This window comes from Sarcophilus harrisii, chromosome 4, assembly GCF_902635505.1.
Source record: "Sarcophilus harrisii chromosome 4, mSarHar1.11, whole genome shotgun sequence".
NCBI classification, from domain to species: domain Eukaryota; kingdom Metazoa; phylum Chordata; class Mammalia; order Dasyuromorphia; family Dasyuridae; genus Sarcophilus; species Sarcophilus harrisii.
Genome location: NC_045429.1, coordinates 350,773,494 through 350,800,518, shown reverse-complemented (window position 1 = coordinate 350,800,518; position 27,025 = coordinate 350,773,494). Strand labels below are relative to the sequence as shown.

The following is a 27,025-nucleotide window of genomic DNA, read 5'->3' as shown; positions in this document are numbered from 1 at the left end:
GATCATATTTGAACTCAGGTCCTCCTGTCTTCAGAGCTCCACTGTGCCACCTAGCTGCCCCGGCAGTTTTCTTTTATGATTTCTTGAAATATGATGCCTATGTTCCTTTTTTTGGTCATGGTTTTTAAATAGTCTAATAATTCTTAAACTGTTTCTTCTTGTTCTATATTCTGAATCATTGGCTTCTACAAGGTACCTTATATTTTCTTCTATTTTTTTGTCACTTGATTTTTAAAAATATTTGTCTCATGAAATCATTATCTTCTATTTGATTCGTTATAATTTTTAGGATTTTGTAGCTTGGGCAAGGTTTTGTACTTCTTGTGCTAACCTGTTAATTCCCTTAACAATTCTTTATTTCATATACTTATTTTCTTTCTCTTATTTAACTTATAAAAGCATTTTTAACTCTGAAAAAAGTACACAAAAACACTCCTGCTTCATCTCTTCTAGGGATCAAATTTAATTTTGGCTTAAGCTATGTTTTTCTTTGTTGTTTTGCGTGTAGATGTTTTGTAGGTGATTCTTTTCTTTTGGATTTGTGTCGAAGTCCTTGCCACCATCATAACTTTTTATGGCAAGATTCTTTTTTGTTTGCTCATTCTTACAGCCTACTTTCTGGCTACAAACTTTATGTTAGGGATGACTTCTGCATACTTGTGTTGGAAAATGTCTTGGCTGGTTGCTGCTTTCTTGGGATATTGAATATTTGAAATTGCTATTGAATTTATAATCTAATTGTGGGTTTGCCCTGTGTGGAGTTTCAGTAAACTGCTCCTGCACTCAACTACTAGCAGCCAACTGAAAAGCTCTCCTGGTTCAGAGCTTACAGAACCACATTTGAGCTCTCTTCCTTGTCCTGTTACACAGTCTCTCCTTGAACTGGGAGGCTCTGTTCCTGGCCAGATCCCATCCCCATTCTTTACAGATGAAGACTATCTCTTCATGTTGACTTGAACTGGAAAAATGATTCACTGTGCTTTTTTCTTTGATTTTTAGGTCAGAATTTTGTTTCCTACTGCTCTACTTGTGAGTAGTAGGAAAATGTAGTAGTAAATGAGTTCAAAAGTTCTTTCCAATTCCAACATCCCAATTTATTTTGTTAGATCAGAACTTTAGAAAGAATAATGTAAATGTAAAAGGACAACATTTCTCAAGGAACTCAAAACCCTTTCGTTGTTTGAATTGTCTCCATACCTTATGACATCATGAATGGCAAGGCACTTCAGGGTCAAAATCACTGATGTTAAACTAGTTCTTTTAATCTCAGGGATCATATAGTCAGGCATACATTGATCCCAGAAATCCTGATTGTAGATTCGAAAGCAAGTCCCAGATGAAGTTCTGCCAGCTCTACCAGTTCGTTGCATTGCCTCACTCCTTCCAAAACAAGAAAAATATTTTTAAAATTAATTTTTTTTTTCAAAAAACTTTGTAAGTTTACCAAATAATATGACTATTCCAGGATTCTTCCACCTTCCCTTCCCAACTCTAAGAACAATTCCCACCAAATGTTTTTTGAAAGAAGGAATATAGGGAAACTTACTTTGAAATTGGAACCACCTCTAGCATGTCCAATCCTAACCTGGGGTTATGATTTAACTGCTTCACAAAGCCACCATCTACCACATATCTGAAGAAAAAAGAAGTTAATCCTCTGAGGAATGAGAGGAAATAGGAAGTTTTTAAACACTTTAGATTCTTCCTTTCTCTTTGGTTACTTACAAAAAATTTGGTTTCTTGTACCACTTAGTGATTGAACCATGGCTTTGGTCTAGTTTTTTTGCTTTTTTTTAATCTTCTTTTGCTTTCTTATCTTCACTCAAAAGAATGAATTCCTCCATTATATACTTTACTATCACTTCCCACTACATACTTTATCTCATTTTAAAATTTGGCTCTGAGCTATTCTTGTGGGTTCTAAATTTATTACTTAGTCTCTAGTTCACATTGCTTCCATAAAACAGAATATTAAATGTTAGAAATGACAAAATCAATTAAGAGAAACAAGTTAGGATAGTAGTCAAAGAAAGTAAGGATCTAGTTTTTTTCCTACCTTTATAACATGATTCTTACATTCCCTCCCCCCAAAATTTCTTCAAATCAAGGCCATTCCTCTTGGAAAAATTAATTTTAAAAGGAAAGGGAAGGGAAAGAAAAAACAAAAGTGAGAGATGAGAAACAAATATAAGGACCTTTCAGGTATTCTTAATCATTTTCTGATAAACAATAACTATAAAAAAAAAACTTTTTTTGAGTCTACTTTTCCAAAAGCAGAAACAATTTGCTTCTGGAAAAAAAATATTATTACTAGGAAATACCTTGAAAAGGCCTAACTCAACTGTCTGAGGAGACTGCTTTGGGCCTTAAATTCTCAAGAATTTTGTTTTTATAGAATCTTAGTCAAAAATAAAATGTTGGCAAAATAAAAATATTTAAGCACAAATTTTTAAAATCACAATTAACATAGCAATTGGAGTACAGTATTTTAATTCAACACAACAAACATTTATTGTTCAACATGCAAAGCATTTTACACTCTATGTAAGAAAAACTATGTACCATGCAAAATATACTATGCACCATTCAAAACATATTATGCTCCATTCAAGACATACTATGTACCATGCATAAAATGCTATGCATCATGCCTACTATATGCCAAAGACATCATGGATCTACTTTCAGATGAACACTTAGGACAAACATAAAATAAAACATAAGCAAGGGATAACAAATATATGTTGAAATAAAAGGACTGTGGATTATGAAAAAGATATATCTGATGATGGGAGCATGGAATTAAAAGCTTGCCTTTGGATTCCTTATTTAGTGAAACACAAGCACTATCACAGATAATCTTAAACTGGGAAAAGGGTTTTATTTTTCTTGCTTCCTCATTGGGTAGGGGAAAAGGGGAAGAAGAAGGAAAAACAATTGGAACTAAAAATAAAATTGAATTTAGGGTGAAAAAAGAGAAAAAAAAAATCCAAATGAGAAAGGAGGAACAGAAAGGCAAAGAAACTCAGTTAAGTTAGGAAGTTCCTGAAACCTAATAAAGTTGTTAAGAACTATACCTGATTCCATCTATTGTTAAAGATGTGGCAGAAATATTTGTAGATACCACACATTTTCTAATGCCGGATGGTGGTGGCAAAAATATTCTTCTTTGCTGATCTAAAAGAAGAATCAAAATAAAATTGTATTTACAGTGAATCAATAAGCATTTACTAAGCACCTATTAAAAATCAAGTACTTGTCTTGGAGCTGCAGATAGTGAAACAATGTTTATTTTGAAGTTTACATTCTAATATGTGTATGTGTGTTAATAGAAATATTATATATATGTATATATATTTGTGTGTATCTATCTCTATATTTTATGTATATGCATACATACATACACACAGTCACACTACACATGCTTTGAATTAGAATTCAAAGCATAACAGGAAAAAAAAACCTAATTCTAAAGTGAAGAATCATTAGAACACTCTATAATATATGTTGAAATCCAGAAAGTTCCAGAAAGCAAATTTATAGAAAGATATGAGGCTTTATTTTATTTATTTTTAATGCTTCAATCTGTATTCATTCACAATCAGTTCTTTCTCTGGGTATGGATACCATTTTTTATCATAAGTCCTTCAGAGCAGTTTTGGATTACTATATTGCTGAGAATAGCAGTCATTCACAGCTAATTATCTTACAACATTGGTATTACTTTTTACATTGTACATTTAATTTTGCATGAACTCATGGAGGACTTTCTAGCTTTTTCTCAGAGCATCCTGTTTATCATTTTTTATAAAACAATAGTATCCCATCATAATCACATATCACAGTGAATGAGATGAGGTGAGATCTTTCAAGACATTTGTGAAAATCGAGTAAGGCTTCATCTATTTCAAGGTTTGAGTGGGCCTGAAGGACTTTAAGCATTAAGTCAAGGGCATACTTAAGTCTCCTCCCTGCTATCCTCCTAAGGGAATACTTAAGTCCCCTTCTTGTTATTCTCCTATGACATTAGTGTCTCTCTGTTTTGGTCAAATATAGGCAACTATGTACTTACTTATTGGTCAAGTTCAATTTCTTGGGTAGTTCCAATAAGGATGAGGGTCAGTGGTGGAAGGGGGTATTTGCGTTAGGGATTAAAAGTGTTGACCCTGCCCCCTCTGGTGCTTCCTCCCTTCAATTGTCTGCTCGATGGGTGGGACGCCCGATTCTCTCAGAGAAGGCATAATAAACTTTGCTTTGCTTCTAGAGATCTCCCCAGCTTTTTTTTATTAAATGGTGTCTGAACCACACAACAGTTTATTCAACCATTCCCCCATTGATGGGCATCCCCTCAATTTCCAATTCTTTGACCTGAGAAAAGAGCTACTATAAATATTTTTTATACATATAGGTCCTTTTCCTTTTATTTTTTAAATCTCTTTTGGTATTTATGCCTAGTACTGGTATTGTTAGGTCAAAGGATATGCATGATTTTATAGCCCTATGGGCATAGTTAAGATATGAACCTTTAAAACAGATTCAAAGGTAACTTTTGAAAAATTTCTCAGTAAGAATTAACTGGAAGGCACCTCATAGCTCATTTAGTCCAGTCAGGTCATTTTATAGATGAGGAAGCTGAGGTCCATTGAGGTTTTTAAATTAATTGCCTAGAGTCACATAAGTAGTATGAGCACTAATCCAATCCTGCATTCCAAAGCAGAAATTCTTGACAAATGATAAGCCAACCAACCTCTGCTTAAATATTTTTCATTAACAGAGAATTCCCTTCCAGAAATAGCAGTCCATTTTATGAATATGCTGCTATGTAGTAAATTTGGCTAGCAGCTAAAGTTTTTCTTGCTATTGAAGGGAAAACTCCATGATAGAGGTACAAATTCCCCTAATCTAATCTATAGAATCCTATTACCATAACTTGTCCTATTTACTTCACATGGTAACTATAAAGCAAAGCAAACTAAAAATACTATATAAACTTGAGCTTTTTTTATTAGCAACATAATGGACTAATGTAATAAGTGATAAAATGAAAAAATATAAATTTTAAAAGTAACATGAAAGTCAAATAGTAAAACCAAAAAATACATATTATGATAATGTACATAGAAAAATGCATCAACAAATATAAGTGAACATACAAAGAGAATGAAAAGAGACATAAGAAGTTATTAATAAACTGACTGATGGTTGATATGATGAAATTCAAATAGAAAGTATAAGAGGCTGTAAACATATACTTAATTGGTTTTGTTCTGTTAAGTACATACTCAGTTTTTAAAAGTAAAAATAATCCTAAAGTTGAAATGTAAAGAAAATTAAAGTGAAGGCCCCTTCCCTTGATAATCTGCACAAAACAGAAAAGCTCGTTTTTTTTAGTTTTTTTAATTTTAAATAGTCTAGTCTATTTTTAATCTACCTCATTAATATGTTTAATAAATGCTTGTTGATTGACTTTTCAAAATCTTGAACAAAACTGTTGTGATTCTTTCTTCCTTCCCCATTAATACCATTAGAACTACCTAAACAACGTCAAGACTGTTCCTTTGATATATTTCACAAGTCAGACTTCTGGCATTCTCTTTGTGGCAGTATATAATTATCACACACTCCTTGGTTATACTTTTTTTTTTTAAAGGAGAAACCAGACAAAATTTGTTTAAAATATTATCCTAAAATCTTCCCATTAGAATGTACATTCCCTGAGAGCAGAAATTGTTTCATTCTTTGTATTTTTACCCTCAGCATCTAATATAGTGTTTGTCATATAAATACTTAATAAATGCAATAATCATTTGACAAAATCCCAAAGAAAGTGTTAACAGGAAAAAGATTCATCTCTGTAAAAATATTCAGAGCTATTTGTAATCACAAAAAACTGGAAACGACCTTCATATCCAGGAACTGGAAAATGACTGAGTTCTGGAGTTGTAACTAGGAATTCTGGAACCTGAGGCAAATTCAATTGTGCTGGAGTTGTTTAGATGGAGATAGGATTCATACCTGCATGTGGTCATGTGATGGAGGAAGAATGATGACAAAGGTCATGGGAATTGAAGGTTTTGGATCTTGGATATCAAGCAGTTTGGGGAGTTGGGATGGAGAGGAAGACTAAGAGGTAGGTATTGAACTTCTTGGGAAGGAGAGACCTAGAGGTCCATAGATGATAGGACCAAGGATCTGGGCAGAACAGGGAAAACCTTAGAGATATATCGGTGGCTGCTGTACCATAATGGTAGAAAGAGGGTCTGAAAGTGACAATGGAGAGCAAGCAGCAATCCACTTTCTTTTCTTGGCCAGGTATGACTGAAGCAGAAGCTAGTATTGGAGAGGGCTCCAAGAGATAGTGTTGTCTTTAGGAGAAAGGTAGATTTTAGTGAGTACCAGAAGATAGAGGGAATTAAAGGAGATAGGTGTAAGATAAAGGATTCATTGAGCACTTACTATTTGCCAGGCCCTGGAGGCACAAAGAAAAAAGATGAAACAGCCTCTTCCCTGAAAGGGCTTACAATTGATTAAGGAGTTCACATGTACACCCCAAGTATACACAAAACACGCACATAATAAATACTAGGTAAACTGGGGAGATCAGCAGCTGAAGATCAGGAAAGATCTTAGGCAAGAGCTGGGGTGTAAGCTGAGCTTTGAAGAAAGCAGAGATCCTATTATCCAGGGATAAGGAAGACCCGCAGGAAAGCCTTTTGGACCATATAAAGTTAACACAGGGCCATAAGCCTGTAAAGCAAGTCTGGAGTAGAATGCAAGTGGCTACCTGTCCAGAAGCAGGCTACTCAAAACTCCCAACTTCTACTCTAGAAAAGCCATGCCAAATAGTGATCAAGAAATGCACTGAGAAATTAGATTGAATAACTTCTTCCACCACAAAAGTGCACAAAAAAGTCAGTCAGAAGTTCATGGACAATAAGAGAAGGTTCTCTTTTCTTCCTCCCTCCCTCCAACAAACCTAGTGTTTGGTATCAAGACAAGCTATGTACATTTAAGAAGTAGGCCAAAAAAAACCCATATACATTTCAAATTAGTCTTTGAAGAGCTCCAAGTTCATAAACATTTGAAATCAGTCCTGGTTCCATAAGTGATTGCACAGCAGGCAAATAAACCAGGAGTCTTCCAGGGTGACCAAAGAATGGAAAAGGAACATTTTGGGGCAAAGCTTTGTGTATATAGCAATAAAAGTAGAAGACTTCTTGGAGAAAGCCCCAGGGTAGGCAGGAGCCCAGAGAGAATACCTAGTAGGAGACTATGAGCAGCAGAGCAGGGGAGGTATTGCCATGTGAGGAGTATAGTTACCTCTTCCACACTGAGATTTTACCCATCATGGTTTCTATATATCATGGATTGGAATAAGAAATTAAATGTGAATGTTTGGAGTTGTTTTGCAGAAACCGCAGATGGCAAGTAAAGGCTAGCAGATCACACAGAGCCTATGACCAAATATTCAACCCAAATTTTACAATAAATAAATCACCACAAAAAGAAAGAGAAAAAAAATTCAGACTGTTTTTCTGGTACAAAGGGAGAGCCAAAATATTTTATGTGGATTTTCCAGACTGAGGGGCACCATGCTCCAGGAATGTGGAATTACCCAGGTGTCCAGGGGGCTGTGCACCTGATCCAAGTACTTTGAACCTTAAAAATACAGTGAAGTGGGGGTGGTAACAGACCAAAGTTACAACTCAATATGGCCTGGCTAAGAGGTAAATGAAACTGATTTCCAAAGTCTCTAGAAAAGAAATCACAAGTATCCTCTCTTCCCATCATATCAAATATAAAAGATCTTCTGTTGGGCTTTCAAGTACAAAAAAATCACTTCAGACAGAATTCTTATAAGATAAAAACTGTTTTAAATTAGTACCTGTTGGCATTGCTCCATATAATGGCAATATCAGCAAACCATCTATGGAGTTGTCTTTAACATCATACTGGTAATCAATAGACTCTGCCTTCTGGAAAAGTAATTCGCAAGTTCTTTCTATTTCAGACTGGCCTAAAATAGGTGAAAAAAAAATTCACATAAGTACCTAAAGAATAAAACTAATTTAAGAATGCAATTACGAGTGGATTAGAAATAGATTGAGAAATTATCTATTTTAAATCCTCAGATGAATGTGAATATAGAAAGACTAGATGAAGGGAATCAAAGCGCAGTCATTATTTGTATTGAATGTACTATACCACACATATAGGTATTGTTGCAAAGTCAATAGTGATGGCTTTGTAATTGGGAAACTCTTGGTTCCAATCCTATCTCTGATAGCTCACACGCTGGCACTAGGACCTTGGGCAAGTCATATAACACGTCAGTGCCCTACGGAGCTCTCTCACAATTTAAGTGGTTCAGAAGGTTCTGGCCTGTAGCAGCAGCAAAAGTTTATTACTGGGGGCTGTTGAAATCATATACCCTGTTCTCTATCCACAGACTCTATAAGAAGAATAGAATAGAGAGAGGGCTCAGCTAACAGTCAGGAAGGTTCAAATTCTTTCTCTAACAATTACTAGTTGTATAATTCTCAGATTATTGGTGCTTTTGCCAACTCCTCTGAGTTGACTATTCTGACAAAGCTACAGACCCTTTGTAGCTGGTGGCACAGTGGATAGAACATTGAGTTTGGAGTCAAGAAGATCTCAGTTCAAAGCTGGCCTCAGATACTCTATGACCCTAAGTAACCCATTTAATCTCAGTTTGCCTCAGTTTCCTCATCTGTAAAATGAGGATATTAATAGCATCTGACTCCCAAAGTTATTTAGAAGATCAAATGAGATAATAATTGTAAAACACTTAGCCAATCTTAAAACATTATGTAAACACTAGCAATTATTATTGTTGTTTTTCTTTCAAATTTAGACCATATAAACAAGATTTTATAATAAAGTACACAACTAAGGTGAGAAGGGGACATAATAAATAAACTATCATTTTGTGAAAATGTTATTTTTTTAAGTAAAACTGTACAGGGTATAGTTATAAGGATCAAGTGTTCCCCAGGGAACAGATGAGAAAATATATCTCCTTTTTTTTTTTTGTAGAGAAATAGGTGTGTAATGTTACAGATCCTGCCAGACTGAGTTGATGTTCTGGTTAAATTTGCCGAAATGCTTTTTTCCTCTCTTTACTATTTATTCTTCATTATACTTTGAGGAAGGGATGGGGAATGGCCATTAAGCAGAAATTAGGGAAATGGAAATGGAAAATAAAAGATAGGGGCAGCTAGGTGATAGGATAGAGTGCTATCCTGGAATTAGGAAGACTCATCTTCCTGACTTAACACCTGGCCTCAGACACTTTCTAGGGGTGTGACTCTGGAGAAGTCACTTAACTCTGTATGTCTCAGTTCCTCATTGTAAGATGAACTGGAGAAGGAAATGGTAAACCACTACGCTATCTTTATCAAGAAAACACTAAATGGGGTCATGGAGAATTGGACACAATTGAAGAATAACAATTAAAAAAAGCACCAAAAGATATTAATAAAAAATTTTAAGTTATTCTTTTAAAATATAAATAATTTGGATTGTTGCTTTAACTTTTATATTGAGACTGTTAAATTTATAATTAAAAATTACCAAAATAAGTTAATAAAGTCCCTTGTAAGGAAGAGAAGAAGAAGCAATGGGCTATGAAAGAATACCTATGAGATCAAGGGGGATAAGACCTGAACTTTAATCCTGGCTATACCACTTAACTAGCTTAACTTAGAAAAATCCCTAAAATTCACTGAACTTTATTTTTATAATCAGTAAAATGAAGATGATAATAATGGGCTTGCCTATTTCATAATGTTCATGTGAGGATGCAGTGACAGAATGTGAGAGGAATCATGAACACTGTAAAGTGATGAACTGATGTAAGGTGGCATCCTTAAAATGAAAATGAAATGAGAGTAGGCAGTGTTCTGCCTTATCCTGCTTCATTTCTTTGAATGTGCAACTAACCATAATTTAAAAAATTCAAGTTAATAGGAAATAACAGTTTTTAAAGCATTAAATCTCACAGGAAAAAATTACGCTCACAATTCTAAACTTTGGATTTCCCCCCCTCAGATTGTACTGGGCTTTTTCTCCTGTTTTTATTTTACAATCTTAACACAAACATCTCCACATACAAAGATCAGAAAAATAAGACTGATTCTAATATGTGACTTTCTTTTAAAGTAAGAAGTATGAGTCCCTTTTATGTACAGCTTTTTAACAAAGTATATCATAAATGTAAACACAGTTGTATCCTCTCTGTTCCACTTGTCTGATCCCTTTTGAACCTTCTGCTTTCTTTTGCATATTTTTTAATGTTTCATTGACATTTCTTTCTTTCTTTCTTTCTTTCTTTCTTTCTTTCTTTCTTTCTTTCTCTCTGACATTATGGTGGCTGTCCCTTCCACTTCCCCTTATCATTTGCCCCTTTCCTTACAATATATTAATACATTATTTGAAGATGATAGGGTGACTGAAAAGGGCCAGTGTATAACAAGATGGTTCGTTATACATACCAGGCATCTAATAAATGGCTGCTGAATTGAAATGAATGGACAAAGAAATCAGTCCAAGAACAACTGCCTATTTTAGGCTGTTTGAAACTCCCTAAGCAGAAAAGATCCTTAGCTTGCCTCATTTTTGACATTAGGACAAGGCAGGAGTAGGAGGTGAGACAATAAAATGACTCATTCCTGTTAATAGGATGCTCGAGTCACCCTAGTTTGGAATTTAAATGTTCTAATTTTAAACTTATGGCAGCATAAAGTGATTCTATTTGTCACATCACATTCACAAGTCAGAAAGGGTCTAAGTATGCAACAACCCCACCATAACAAGAAAAAAGTTGTTGGTAAGATAGGACTCTGAGATGATGTGGCCATTCAGATCTGCCTGGGGTAATTCAATCTGTAAAATGATTGGGAAGAGACAGAATAAAGGAATTGATCATAGTTCCATCACCACTGAATATTTATTTAGTGCCCTCTAGTAGAAGTTCAAAATGCCTAATCTTGTTTTTGGATTCTTCTGCCTTGTGTACAGGTGGCAGTGTTATTTATACTGAATTTTTACATATAGGAAGGCAAAGACTATATTTAGCTCATCTGACAAACACCACGGCAAAACTCCCCAGATCTTCTGACTCATTATTTGCCTTACAATTGCCCTTTACATGCAGTAAGAAATGGGAATGTGAAGGGGAATCCTCACCAGTCAGAAACACCAAGATGTCTCCAGCCAATTCTTTCAAATGGATATCCATAGTCACTTTTACAACCTAAAGAAAACAAGAAGTAAAACCATCAACCTAGAACAATCAAGGATTATCTCTATGCAATCCCCCTCCCCCAAATCAAACTTATCTAAGTAAAGCTGTCCCATATACAATATTTCACCTACAAAGGGACCTGACATGGAAGGCAATATTTGATTGTTTTCATGTGTTTGTCCTCTTTAGCTCTGATTTAGCTAGCCATTATGGAAAAATTCCAATAATGTATTGTGTGTCCTTAGTAAGAAAATCTAGATTTATGGTATTATTCACTTATTCAATAAACATTTATTGAGTGACTATTATATTCAAAGCATCCTCCTACCAGGCAAAACAAACATCACTTCTTCTATAGATCTTTCCAATAAAAAATGGTATCTGGAAAGAAAATGCCCGACTGATTTTTCTCCTAGGTCTAACAGTGTCACTCCTCCATCTAAGAAACACCCAGGGCTCCCCATTGCCTGCAGATTAAAATACAAACTCTTGTTTGGCATTTAAAGTCCTCCCCAATCTGGCTGCCACCTGTCTGCTCCAGCTTAGTGTATGTTATTCTGCTTCATGCAATCTACATTTCAGCTAATCTGGCCAATTACCTATATCCCATATACAAGATTTAAATGCCTACCTGAGGTCTTTGATGGACTATTTAGAACTAGAATACATCCCCTTCTCACCTCTGACTTTTGGAATCCCTAGTTTACTTTGCAACTCAGCTCAGCTTTTACCTTTCAATCAGACCAATTCTAATCTTTCAGTTGTTAATGCTCTTACCTCAAAAAAGGTACTTTGTATTTACTTAGATATATTTTGTATCTATTTAGGTTCATGTTGTTTATATCTTCTGCAGAACATAAGCTTTCTCAAATTGGGGAGTGTTTTAGTTTAGTCTTTGTACTCTCAGAAAATAGCACAGAGACTGGTATGTAGCAAGTACTTAATAAATGTTTATTGAATTAATAAACAAATCAAATATGAGTTATAAGTAACGAAACTTGAAAAGTGTCATCAAAATGGGGAAATGCTATAAAATAGCAAAGGATATGTAGCTGAGCTTCCAGGTTACCCAACTAACCAGAAATATGAGTTGAAAACAAAGAAATAAGTGTTCTAAGTAGTACCGCATTAACATATGAAGAGTTTTCTTTGTCTTTTGGGCCAATCAAGTTGCAGAATATCTCTTTGACTGGAAAAATCTTTCCAGGAATGTCAACTACTGGACAATTTCCAAAGAAGGCTGAGAGTCCCATCAACTCTATTGTAGCTGACATCACCACCACCTTTAGATGTGTCTTCCTGTTAGGCGACTTTTCCTGAAACAGTTTCTTCAGCAAACCAAATAAAATGTCCTAAAAGAAAAGTCACCATCAAATGAAATACATCCATGTATCTAAATAGATAACTTCATTTGAACATATTTCTTCCAGTAAAACAATAACCAGTAAAAATATACCCAAAGGAGGACATTGATTTCTATAGATATGAAAAATAATTCATAAAAGGATAAAAAGTGAATGAAAAAAGACATCTCATTTCATCAAAACTAAACACAAATCTTGTGGTATTTGATAACAAGATACCCGATAAGAATACCTACTGTTGTTAGAGTTCTCTCATGCGCTTCATCCAAAATAATGACACTGAATTTGGTAAGGTCTGGGTCAACCATCATATGTCTTAGTAGACATCCATCAGTCATATATTTGATAGCTGTTTCCTGAGGATTAAACAGCAAAATATAGTAAGTTATAGTGCCACAGATATTTTAGATGAAACATTAAAGAACATTTCTATTCCTTCTAAATTTTTTCATTCTGATAGTTTCTGCCACAGAAATGAATGTAATCAGTCAAAACAATTTCAAAATGAGATCTTTTTCTAGTGGCAAAAAATTGGAAATTGAGAACATACTCATTAATTGGTGAACAAGTTGTGGTACATGATTCTGATGGAATATTACTGTGCTATAAGAAAGGACAAAGGGAATAGTTTTAGAAAAACTTGAGAAAATCTATATGAACTGATGCAGAATCAGTTTTGTAACAATATTGTAAAGATCAAATGTGAAAGATTTAGTCATTCTGATCAATAGAATGATCTAAGTCAATTCTGAAGACTCATGATGAAAAAATGCTATCCACCTCTAGAAAGAGAACTGATGAACTCTGGGGGCATAATTTTCTCACTTAATTTTTTTTTTTTTTTGCTTAATTTTTTTTTTTTTTTTTTGCAATATGGAAATATGGCTAATATGGATATATATTTTGCATGATTTAATATGTATAACTGATATCACATTGCTTAATTTTCAGTGGATGGGAAGGGGTCTGAGAGAGGGAGAGACTTTAGAGCTCAAAAAAGAATATTTAAATAATAAAATTGAGAAATTTTTTAGAAACCTATTTCAAAATGGCTTAAGATAGAATTATAATAAGATTGGTGACTATCAAGAAAAAGAGGTAGGATTTTTAAGGACTCAAGAAGTGAGGTGCTAGAGAGAGTAGTAAAAGATAGAAGACCTGTCATAGTATTGAAAATGGGTAAGGAACCAGGGAGGAGGCAGCAGAATAAACATTAGAAGGATGAAAGGAGTTTGGGGTGTGACAGAGAAGTGATGAGGAACTTATCCTCCCCTCCACCCTACTGTCTTCTTACCACAGAACTCCACCTCCATAGGGAGGAGCAATAAAACAAAATAAAAGTCAGAACCTATCCTGGGTGAGATGCCAAAAAGCAGGGAGGTAGATCTACAGTGGAGAAAGAAGAATCAAAGAAGGAAATCTCTAGAAGCCATGACAGGAAGAAGACTCCTTGAAACTATTTAAAAATGAGAAGTCCTTTTGCACATATCTCTTACATGAATAATCATGTACTATCTATTTATTTCAAATAAAATCAAGAGAAATCTCAATACCACATGGGTAATCACAACTAATTCCAGGACTAAATATTAAAGAGAAAACCAACTTAGACTTTTCATTACCTGCCTTGCCAAGAAAGGAAAAGAAATATTTTAAAAATTGCATTAATTTGGTTCTAGGAATACAAGTATGACCTCTATGTCAAGGAATTGCATATCTATAAATTTTATACAGGAGAATCCTGAGAGCAATAAAGATAATTGTTACCTGGAATTTCTTTTTTTAAAAATGAAGTGAATTTTATAAATCTTGACATTCTCACCATCAATCTACTAGCATTTCTTAAACTCTTATCATGTGCCAAGCATGCCAGAATCAGGAATACAGCAAACCTTGCCTTCAAGGAAATTATATAAATGGAACCAGAAGACAAAACCAATTTATAGCTAAATGAAAGGGCAATGGCAGCCCTCTTTGTAGTGTCCAGAAACTGGAAAATGAGTGGACGCTCATTAATTGGAGAATGGCTGAATAAACTGTGGTATATGAATATTATGGAATATTATTGTTCGATAAGAAATGACCAACAGGATGATTTCAGAAAGGCTTGGAGAGACTTACATGAACTGATGCTGAATGAACTGAGCAGGACCAGGAACTCATTATATACTTCAACAACAATACTATATGATGACCAATTCTGATGGACGTGACCCTCTTCAACAATGAGATAAACCAAATCAGTTCCAATGGAGCAGGAATGAATTGAACCAGCTACACCCAGCAAAAGAACTCTAGGAGATGACTAAGAACCATTACATAGAATTCCCAATCCCTCTATTTTTGTCCATCTGCATTTTTGATTTCCTTCACAGGCTAATTGTACACTATTTCAGAGTCTGATTCTTTTTGTACAGCAAAATAACAGTTTGGACATGTATACTTATTTTGTATCTAATTTATACTTTAACATATTTAACATGTATTGGTCAACCTGCCATCTGGGGAAGGGGATGGGGGGAAGGAGGGGAAAAATTAGAACAAAAGGTTTGGCAATTGTCAATGCTATAAAATTACCCATGTATATAACTTCTAAATAAAAAGCTAAAATAATAAAAAAAAAAAAAATTGTACCTCAAAAAAAAAAAAAAAAAAAAAAAGAGAAAAAAACAAATAAATGAAAGGGCAACTCACAAGATCTCTTTGAGGGGACAAACAGAGTCAGCACAACTGGGATTTTTGTGTATCCATGCAAAATGAACAAGAAACCGTATTTCTTTGAATGCTTGGTCACTTCATACTGAATTCTATATAAGGATCTGCACAAAAAGACTATCATATTTGCAGCTTATGCACCAACATTTGTTGCAGATGATAATGAGCCAGAAAAATTCTATGAGTATTTTGCTAAGATTGTCTAAATTAAATCAATTTTAATTCTTTGTTAAAATTAGTTCTTTTTTTTTAAAAAAAATAATAGCCTTTTATTTTCAAAATATATACAAAGATAGTTTTCAACATTTACCCTTGCAAAACTTTGTGTTCCAAATTTTTCTCCCTTCTTTCTCCCGACTCCCTCCCCTAAACAGCAAGTAATCTATGTTAAACATGTGCAGTTCTTCTATACATATTTCCATATTTATCATGCTACACAAGAAAAATCAGATCAAAAAGGAAAAAAAAATTAGGAAAAAAAAGTAAACAACAACAAAAAAGGTGAAAATACTATGTTGTGGTCCACATTCAGTTCCCATAATCCTCTTTCTGGATGCAGATATTTCTCTCTATCACAAGTCTATTGGAATTGGTCTGAATTGCTTCATTTTTGAAAAGAGCCATGTTCATCAGAATTGATTATCACATAATATTGTTGTGTACAATGGTTTTAGTTCTCTCACTTCATTTAGTATCAGTTCATATAAGTCTCTCCAGGTCTCTCTGAAATCATCCTGTTGATTGTTTCTTATGGAACAATAATATTCCATAACATTCATATACCACAACTTATTCAGCCATTTCCCAATTGATGGGCATCCACTCAGTTTCTAGTTCCTTGCCACCATAAAAAAGGCTGCTACAAACATTTTTGCACACAATACTTTAGTTCTTGATGGCTTTAGTTAAAGGTGGAAATAATTGAAAACAACAAAAAAGTATATTGAGAAACATAGTTTAAAAGAAAAGGGAGAGATCAAAGACTTACAGGCTTACAAGAAGTCTCTTGGAGAAAGACCATGAATATCATGAAACTGATATATGCTGCCTGTATATTCCATTGGAAGGAAATAATTATTTATTAAATACCTACTCTGTGTCAGGCCCTGTGCTAAAGCTAAATGTTTTATAATTATCTTATTTGATACTCCAAACAACCCGGGAAGTAGATGTTGTTATTCCCATTTTAGAATTGAGGAAACTAAGGCAAATTGAGGTTAAATGACTTACCTAGTAGTATTACTCAAGTGTTTGAGGTTGTATTTGAACATAGGTCTTCTTGATTCCAGGCCCAGAACTCTATCCACTGTGATAGAGCTGCCTGCTAGAAACACTAGTAGCCTCATGATATCAGGAGAAAAAAAGAAAATCTACAACATCTTAAAAACTTAAGGAAAACTTAAGAAACAAAAGTCATACAGGATAGATAAACATAGATGGGTTGAAGTCTACATTTTTGGAGAAAACACATAAATCAATAAAATCCATTTGAATATTTGAATACTTTCTTAAAGAAGGAAGTTGAGAGACACTGGATACAACTAGCCCCAAATAACATTAAAATTTATTTTAACCAAAGAGAAAAAGATTGGTTATTGATGTGCAAATCAGCTGTCTGTAAACAAACTAATGATTTGTTAGAGTAAATATCAAAATCAAGACTTAATTAGGGGAAAAAATAACAATGAAAAAGATATATTGTGCACAACAGAGGCAAGTTCAAACTACCTATCTAAATAAAATGTTGACAATGGGAAATGGATAAAAGAACACACATTAATTTTTTAGCCTATCACCATTTCCAAAAGAAGTTTAATCCATGTAGATTAATTGTCACAATGAGACCAGAAGTGCCCAGAAACCACTTTGGCCAGTAAATACTTGAGCTCCTTGTAAAAATGGAGAGAGGACAGCTGGGGCAATACCAATTTAGGGCGATTAATTTGTAAAATCATATAGAGTACTATAGGATCACAGAGCTAGATGTGACCTTAAGTCATTTAAGATTAAGATAAGGACACAGAGGCCCAAAGATGTCAAATTATCTGCCCAGTGCTTCTGAGTAGAAGATGGCAGAATTGGTGAAACAAGTCCCATTTCCAAACCTAAGACTCTTTTATTTCACTACGCTGTGTCTTAGAAAATGCTAGAGGATTATGATCAGTCTAATCGATAAAATTGTGAGAAGCAACAGAGGAAAAACAGGTCTACTGACAATGTAGCCATAGGCCCAAGTAAATCCAGTCAACCTGAGCACTCAAGAATGAGACTGGAAGGAAAATACACAGACTGATATCCTGTATCTGCCAAGATCTCTGTAATAAGTTTTTTCTCAGTGACAAAGAAGTCATCTTATTTGTACCAGGACATCACAGTCCCCTATGTGCCACAAGCTGAAGCAAGAATGAAAATGGAAAAAGCTGGCTTTGACCAAGTGTACCTGGAGCTGCTATGGGCTGGAGGCAACTAACTTTGGGTTAGTTGAGAGTGCAGGGACTGATTTTAAGAGTTTTAAGAAAGCTAAAAGAGCAGAAGATGCTCATCCTGGCCCTTATTATTGCCAAAAAAGCAAAAAAGGGTAGTGTGGTGCCAGATGTAGAGAGTCTTTAATGATAGTAAGGAGTTTGAATTTTACTTTGAACCATTGATTCATACCTGAATTCATACCTGAGAACTACAGTCATCAAAGCGAACTTGGTATCCTACCAAGCTTCCCAAAGAGCAGTTCATTTCTTCGGCAACTCTTTGAGCAACTGATATGGCAGCTACTCTGCGTGGCTGAGTCACACCAATTGTACCATATTTCGAAAACCCTAACAAAAATAAGATAAAAAAATCAAAATCATAAAAATTGTTTCTTCCCATTACTGTTACCTAATTTTTCTAAAAGGAAAAATTGCTGTTTTTAAAGGACAATATGTAATTTAGTGTTAAACATTAAGCACCTACTAATGCTAAACACCCACTGTGCTAAGCACTGGGGTTACAAAAAAAAGGTTAAAGATGTTTTCTGCTCTCAAGGAGGGTTTACAAATAGATATGTATAAACCAGTTATATTCAGGATAAGTTGGAGATAATGAACAGAAAGAAGGTACTAGAAGTAAGAGGAATCAGAAGATATTAACACAAAAGAATTATGTAAGAGAGGCTAGTTCTTCCTTATTCCTATCATCAATATAAAATCCTCAAAGATAGGTGACCAGTTGAACACATCTAAGAGCAGCCATACTTAACAATTCTGTTCTGTGCTCAAAAAACTATTAATGATACTAACAATCACTAACTCAGATTTGAGCTGTTGTACTATTACTTTAACCTTCTATGTGACAAAAAGTAGCAAGAAATTACTCCCCTCCGCATATTCTACACTCCATTAACATTGGCCTTGTTTCTCAAACACAAAAGTCTGTCCCCTTGCTCAATGGCTGTCTCCCATTTTAGAATGCTCTTTGCTTCTGGCTTTTCCTACCATCTTTCAGATCCAATCCCTACCTATGCAAGAAGCCATTCCCAATCTCATCCAATACGCCAGTGCTCTCCATCTTATAATTCCCTGGGATTTGTTCCATACATATTTTGTCTTAACATAGTCATCTATATGTTATCTCTGCCATTAGAATGGGAGCATTTTGAAACCAGGGACCATGCTTTTGCCTGTCATTGTATCTCTAGCACTTAACATAGTACTTAACATGTAGTGCTTAATAAATACTTGTTGACTGCTTGACTTGTTGACTTGTTGACAAAATGTACTTCTCTCTCATACAGGATAAAACAATTAGTTAAGCAAAGTTCAATCTATACATCTTGGGATTATTAAATAAAAACAGTAGGTGCTCATTTTTGGCATTTAAAAATTGGGTTGGGGATGAAATTAGGTCAATTTAATTCAAGAAGCAATTAGTTAAGATTGATCTGAGAAGACTTCAGGATTTTCAGGAAGTTTTCAAATTAATGAGTGGAAATCACTTTGATACAAGATAGAAAAATAAGCACCAAAGAGAAGGCTGGGCAAAGTGCTGTTCAAGGAGAGAGATCACTTTCAAGAGGAAGGAGGGGAGAAGGTGGTTTCAAGAAATACATTAGAAATGAACCTTAAAAGGAGAGAAAGGGTTTGGACAATCCATTCCACCCCTGAGAGACAGCATGAACAAAGTCAACAGGATGAGAATAAGAGTTGACAGTATTATATTTTAAAGGAAATATGTGAAAGGAATGAATAAGGCTGGGTAAACAGATTAGAAATTAGTCATGGAGAGCCTTAGGTCACAAGTTTATGTTTTATTCAGTGGGCAATGAAGAGTTCTTGAAGGTTTTTGAGTTGAGGTAAAATAGAACCATAGTAATACATTAGGAAGATCACTTGGTCAATGGTAAATGTAAGGTCTGAAAGGGAATAGCCTGGAAGAAAGTAAGACCAGTTAAAAAGCTATTATAATGGGCTAGGCAAAAAGATGTGAAGGTCTAAACTAGGTTGACCATAGTGGGGAGTGGAAAGCAAGGGTCAGATACCAGAGATAGGGGAATGAAAGAAATAGTAGGATTTGGCAACTGATTGGTCACATAAAGTTTGGAAGAAGAATCAAAAATGACTTGAGATATCAAATTGAGATTATTGTTAATTAATCATTAAGAGGAATGGAGAAGTGGCAGCTAGGTGGCACAGTGGATAGAGCACCAGTCCTGAAGTCAGGAGAACCTGAGTTCAAATCTGGTCTCAGACACTTAACACTTCCTAGCTGTGTGATCCTGGGTAAGTCACTTAATCCCAATTGCCTCAGGGGAAAAAAAGAGGAATGGAGAATTTAAGAATTTGGACAGATTTGGTGGTGGGAGGAGGAATTCAGTTTCAGTTTCAGACATATTAAGTTTATCATGTTGGATAAAACCTTGGTTGTAATATCTAGGAATCAGTTGGAATCAATCAATAAGCATACTTTGAACATATTGAGCTTAAGATGTTTATTGGACAACCAATTCAAGATCTCTAAAAGATGTGAATGTGGAAGTCAGAAAAGAAATTGGGACAGGAAAGACAGATTTGAGAATAATTTATAAAGATGGTAATTAAATCCATGGGAGTTGATGAGATCATCAAGTGAAGAAATATAGAGGAGGAAGAGAAGGTTCAGGACAAATCCTAAGAGACACCTACAATTAGAGGGCCTGATCGGTGGAGTTCGAGCAAACGAGACAGAGAAAGTAAATAAGAGGAAGACCAAGAGAGAGTAGTATCTTGATAACCTAGAGAGAAAAAGCATCAAAGAAGAAAGAATGATCAACAGTGGAGAATGAGAAAATAGAACCAGGACTGGAGCTTTATGAAGGTTAGGGTTAAACATGGGATCTGGGAATCATCTGCTTGCAAATGATTACTGAAGTCTTACATGTGAATGAGACATATCATCAAGGGAGAGTGCAGAAAGAAAGAAAAAGAAAACACCTTAGAGACAGAAAGTATAAGAAAAACCTTCAAAAGAAACTGAGAAATAGCCAGCAGGTTCATCAATCAACCAATTATTAACATAGAAGCTAGTTTGTTAGGGAGTAAATAGGTGGTAAATAGCGGTGGTAAGTTTTAAATTTTATCTAGGAATTAGTCAGTTAATGTGAGGTAAAAGATAGGATGATCATTCTATCATCAGGAGTTTTGTTTTGTTTTGTGATAAGAAACCTTGAGTATATGTGTAGATTGAGGGGAAAGACCCAATAACGTAGGAGATTTCATAAGAAAAAATAACTGATGAAAAATTATGAAGGAATTGAGATTATTGGTTATAGATGATAGTAGAGATTAGCTTTAGAAAAAGTGTTACCCAGGATGATTTCAGAAAGGCCTGGAGAGACTTACATGAACTGATGCTGAGTGAAATGAGCAGGACTAGGAGATCATTATATACTTCAACAATAATACTATATGAGGATCAATTCTGATGGACCTGGCCATCTTCAGCAATGAGATGAACTAAGTCAATTCCAGTGGAGCAGGAATGAATTGAACCAGCTACACCCAGCAAAAGAACTCTGGGAGATGACTATGAACCACTACATAGAATTCCCAATTCCTCTATTTTTGTCCACCTGCATTTTTTATTTCCTTCACAGACTAATTGTACACTATTTCAAAGTCTGATTCTTTTTGTACAGCAAAATAATGTTTGGACATGTATACTTATTTTGTATTTAATTTATACTTTAAGATATTTAACATGTATTGGTCGACCTGCCATTTGGGGGAGGGGGTGTGGGGAAGGAGGGGAAAAATTGGAACAAAAGGTTTGGCAATTGTCAATGCTATAAAATTACCCATGCATATAACTTCTAAATTAAAAAAAAGAAAGAAAAAAAGAAAGAGTGTTACCTCCTTCTCTAAAACAAAAGGAAATAAGAGGATGGGTGAAATCACTAAAAGGATTAGAAGAATTAAGGAGATGATTATTAGGAATTCTTGTCAGGGGCGAGGACCTAAATCTCAGTAAAGGATTAGAAGTCATCTGTTGGGAGTAAGGATATAGTTGGGGTCCTGAAGTAGAATTTGGAAGAAATGTAAGAAGTACGGTGGGAAGTTACTGTAATCATTGTTAGTATTATTTATCAAATGTATCACAAGTTACATAATATATTTACCTGCTTCATGAAGATATTTAGGGAGTTGGGTAGTTTTACCACTTCCTGTTCTTCCAGTCACAATAAGAAATGGATTTTCCTTCACAGCCTGAACAAGTTTTCTTCTTTGTTGCTTAATGGGTAGGTCACAACAGACACTTTTCTTTTCTTCTGGAATATGCATCTTATCTCTATTGAAATGGGGAGGAAATGATTCTGCAATTCAAAGGCTTACCAAGTAATCTGCAGTCAGTAAATAAAGTTATTAAGTCCCTACTACGTGCCAGGCACTATGTTAAGCCAAAGTCAATCAGAGCTCTCAAGGAGAGCTCACAATTTTGCAAAAAAAAAACAAATAACCCCCCCCCCCAAAAAAAAAACATTAAAAAAAAACAAATACCCCCCCCCAAAAAAAACATTATATAAAAACAAACAATGTACAGAATAAATTGGAAATAGTCAATACAGAGAAGGGACTAGAATTAAGGTGAATTGAGAAAGACTTTCTCTAAAAGATGGGAAAGCCAGGCAGTGGAAATGAGGAGTGTCAACTGGGCCAGAACTAGCCCCTAACCAGTGATTGACAGAGCCATATAAAACAGGTTAGTCAGGAGACAGGAAAATCAGGACACAGATAGAAGTTTAATTAATTTCAGAGTGAGGAAAATGACAGCCTGTTTGCTAAGTCTTAGCTCTAGGAAATAGGGTATCTCCAAAATATTTTGATAGGAGGAAGGGTATTCCAGGCATAGGGGAAGGGAGGAGCCAATGAAAATGTCCAGAATTGGGAGATGAAAGTATCTTGGTCCAGGAAAAGCAAAGATACCAATGTCATGAATCATAGAGTTGGGGTCAGAGTGGGGGTAAGTTTAAGGTATAAAAAGATTGGCAAGGTAGGGAGGTTAAGAAAAGCTTTGAATGCCAAACGGAGGATTTTATATTTAATCTTGTAGGTGATAAGAGAGCTACTGGAGTTTATTAGGGATGGGGGATGGGGAAGGACGGAGAAGGGAAGGTGAAACAAAGTCAAATCTGGGCTTTACATTCTCCAGAAACAGGGACAGGCGAAAAGCAATCTTCTATTTACAATATTCATTTTTTGTTGTTGTTGATTTGTAATTTTGGTGGTATAAGGAGGTGCTAGGAAGAAAATTCACTCCTTCCAGTACAGATCAGCCCCAGCAGTGCAACTGTAACTGACAGCCTTAGAATTGCCTGAGACCACAAAGTAACCTAGTTCTAGTCACAAACAGGAGGACTTGCATAAAGGTGGAACCTCTATACCTCACACCCTGACTACTTTTTCACACCATCTATTATTTAGGAGAGTAAATCAGTAACCCACTCAAAATTCCTAAGTATAGACACTGACAACTCGGTATTAAAAGCCCTGACATTGAGGACTCAAATTGAAATCCTTCCATTGATACTTCTCCACGGGATCGCTGTCAAATCACAAACTGTCAGGACCTCAGTTTTCCTATCTGCACAATGAGGAGGTTGGGCTGCATGGCTTTTGAAGTCCCTTTCAGCTTTATGATTTAAAATCATAAATGCTGAGGACTTGGTGAAAGTAATGACCCAAGCTATCAAGCCCTTGGCATAGGAAAAGCTGAAGCTGATTCAAAGAATTTTGCTTTGCAGGTCACAAAGCCACCCTTATCCAATCGATCAAGTAACAGATTTGGAGGCGACTTGGGTGATTTCTGATTTATGGTCCGTAGAGCTAAGTGGTGAAAAATCGTGACCACAGCATCGCACTGAGGGTCAGGAGACGGCCCTCAAAGCGAGAAGTGCCCGTGCATAATGCAAAAAGCAGTGGGCCAGGGGGCAGGAAGCCTTTTTTCCCCCGACTCTTGGCCATGTTACAGCTTCTTTAATCACGTACAACTCACATCCGCTTTCTAGGCCATAGTTTACCTATCTATAAAATGAGGTGATCAGACTGACGACTTTCCTGATCACCCTAAACCAAAGAGCACGTAGGCCCAGTTAGGCCGCGTTCCAGTTCTAGATAAACCATCAGAATGAGATCTCCAGGAGCCGCCCATTACCCAAGGAATGCCCCAGAAACAAATCTGCTTCGCGCATGCTCGCGAACGATCTGCGGCGCGTTTCCCTTTGTTTGCTGGGATTTGTAGTTTTCCCGGGCCATCGCTCCAGCACCCTGCAGTCTGGAATCCCTCTCCCTCCTCACCCTCCTGCTCCCTCGTCAGGGACACACCTCTGTTTTCGATGACAGCTGATGGGGACAGATCTTCTTGGTGGGCTCCCGATCGCTCCCCTGTCAGCAGCCATAGAGCACAACAACCGGGAATCTCGAATGCTAACACAGACCGAGCCCTGGGAGTTCAGAGTGACACCTACTGGTCCGAGAGAGAATGACGAGCAGGGAAGGGCGCATTTTGATGACAATGGCTTGTTTATTTCCGTGCGTGCTTCTGGACGTACGAGGGAGAGGCTCTGGATTTGCTCAGAAGCGTAAGGGCGAGGTTAACCTGGCTCTGCACCAGATCCGCCTCGTTAAATTAGATAAGGAAAAGCGAGACTCTACTTCCATGGAGCCCCGCCCTTTACCCCTTTGAATTGGGGTTAGCAGGCCACGCTACTAACGGCCACGTCCCGGGCTGCCCGCCCAGTCCTAAGGCGTTCCCCGTACGCTGCGCGTTTCCTCCTTAGTGCTGCGCGCGGTCTGGGCCATAGTTAGGCGGCGAGTCCTCCCCTCATGAGCCGTCCAATTCCTTCTTAGCGCCGCGTGCGCAGGCAGGGCCAGAGTTAAGCGGCGAGTCCTCCCCTCCGGAGCCGTCCAGCCTCATGCTGCGTGCGAAGTCAGGACTAATAAAATGGCGCGCGCTCCCCTGGGTGTTCTTTCTTGCAATCAACTCCTATCGACTATACCAATAATACAGAGGTTATCACACGCCTCAGTGGGAGTCAAGGAAACGAGAGTTTTGTGCAGCGTCCGCAGCACTGTCAATCGGAAAAAAAGATGAAAACTCCTGCCTTCAAGAAACTTACATAGTATCAGGAAATAAACAATATTTACAAATGGATACAATGTAATTAATCGTTCCTGGTAAGGAACGAGCCTCCAAGAGCTTTGGGGAAGGCTTCATGTTGGAGGTGACACATGATCTTCGAAGTGTGAGGGATAGAAATCCTATCCAAAAAGGATTACTCAGAGACCTCTCAGAAGTAAAAAGCAGAAAAGTTGTTTATTTAATTAATTCTCATGAGAATGAGCAATTCCACCGTGAGGAGGGAAAGAGAGAGAGCTCACGGTAGAAGGGCTAAAGAAGGGGATAAGGTATACAGTTTCTATAGGATTTAGATACAAAGGATTACATCATGAGTTGGAGAACATTAAGAGATAGGTGCCACCTGCATTTTTGATTTCCTTCACAAGCTAATTGTACAATATTTCAGAGTCTGATTCTTTTTGTACAGCAAAATAACGTTTTGGTCATGTATACTTATTGTGTATCTAATTTATATTTTAATATATTTAACATCTACTGGTCATCCTGCCATCTAGGGAGGGTGGGGGTAAGAGGTGAAAAATTGGAACAAGAGGTTTGGCAATTGTTAATGCTGTAGTTACCCATGTATATATCCTGTAAATAAAAGGCTATTAAATTAAAAAAAAAAAAAAAGAGAGAGCTAGGTGCCTCCTCCTCCCCCCCACCTCTTAATTGGATGTTATTCATGCCAAAAACAGCAGATTCCTAGTTCTGGGAGGAACCATACATCAGGCAACTAATTGGCCAGATGTTGGTAACTTGAACAGTGATAAATGTCATCATTCGAGGTTAAATACATATGTCTAAAATCTAAGTATATATTGGCTACCACTCAACATACTCTCGCACGTCACAGAGACCTAGAGAAACTAAAAATACAGAAGAGGAAGTTAAATGTCCTTGGAAGTTCAGCTGCTGGAAGTTCTTCACCTTATCTTTACTACATACAGCTGCTGGAAATTCTTCAACTACACACACACACACAGAAGGAAACTAGGAATTCTAAAAGATGTAGGTGAGCAGGAAAGGAGAATAATTTGTCTGTGCAAAGACTAAGAGGTGAGATGGAGGATTGAAGAACCTTTGGAAGGCTAGTTTGGCAGGGTTTTTAAGTGTGTAAAGAATGATGTAGGAAAAGGCTCGAGAAAGCTTGGTTGGAGCCAATGCAGAATAAATGCAGAACAGAGGAATAGGATTTTGGAGATGATGGGATACTAAGCACTGTGGGGGTTTGGAGGGAGAATACAAGATCAGGATAAATAACGATCAGTTCCTGTCCACAGGGAATTTATTCCCCCCCTCCCGAGGAGTATGAGACAAATATGCCAAGAGTCTGGAGAATTATCGAAGTGTCTCAGATGGCATCTCTCATATAATAACTAAATGGTGAAGCAGGCAGAGCCCTGGACTGGACTCAGGCAGATTTGAATTCAGACACTTACTAGTCATGTGACCCTAGGCAAAGTATTTAACAACTATGTGCCTCAGTTTCCTCATCTGTAAAATGAGGATATAATAGCTTCTACCCATCAGGATTGTTGAGGATTACATGAGATAATAATTATAAAATTCCTGACACATAATAGATACTTAATAAACATTAGTTTAAAAAAACTATTATTTTTTTTCTAGGTTGCTAACCCCATGATGAGGAGGATTGGCTATATAGCTAGAATTGGGAGTATCTTAAATAGGCCTGATTCATCTTCCATGTACTCTCTTTTGCCTTATTCTGTTTGTGCTCTGGTGGCTTGATTTCTACAATTATAGAGTACAGTGAGAAATAGTGAATGCTATAAGAGGAGAGAAGTTTAGGTCTTCACCTGTCTGAAATGACCTCATGAAATGGACCCTATCTTTGATCTCTATAGCTTTCTTTTCTATTCTGAGTGAAGGTATTAAAACTTCTCTTCTTAGGAATTTTGAAAAGTTAAGTGGGTGTCCCAGTTTTCCCAGCATTCTAATGTCAGGATTTGCAGCCATTGTAGCAATAGAGCAAGAAGTGATACTGTCAGTGACCTGGCCCCAGACCAGCAGTAGTTGAAATCAGGAA

The 27,025-nt window shown here is 36.3% G+C and overlaps 1 protein-coding gene across 2 annotated transcripts in view; it reads right to left on the bottom strand.

Annotated features, from left to right (window-relative positions):
• DHX40 (DEAH-box helicase 40) overlaps nt 1-24,828 on the bottom strand; it is a 42,963-nt gene extending 18,135 nt beyond the window's left edge. The window contains exons 1-10 of one of the 2 annotated variants that reach the window (XM_003767934.4): nt 24,177-24,828; nt 21,974-22,143; nt 18,013-18,158; nt 12,867-12,986; nt 12,391-12,618; nt 11,209-11,275; nt 7,886-8,017; nt 3,078-3,177; nt 1,547-1,633; nt 1,198-1,380 (exon numbers count right to left, since the gene is read on the bottom strand). In XM_003767934.4, the coding sequence (XP_003767982.2) occupies nt 1,198-1,380; nt 1,547-1,633; nt 3,078-3,177; nt 7,886-8,017; nt 11,209-11,275; nt 12,391-12,618; nt 12,867-12,986; nt 18,013-18,158; nt 21,974-22,143; nt 24,177-24,250 (1,307 nt within the window). In that variant the 5' untranslated portion in view covers nt 24,251-24,828. Of the gene's footprint in view, nt 1-1,197; nt 1,381-1,546; nt 1,634-3,077; nt 3,178-7,885; nt 8,018-11,208; nt 11,276-12,390; nt 12,619-12,866; nt 12,987-18,000; nt 18,159-21,973; nt 22,144-24,176 lie in introns of those variants that run through there. The other variant, XM_031966507.1, reaches the window with a different exon arrangement.
• Nucleotides 24,829-27,025: the final 2,197 nt, after the last annotated feature.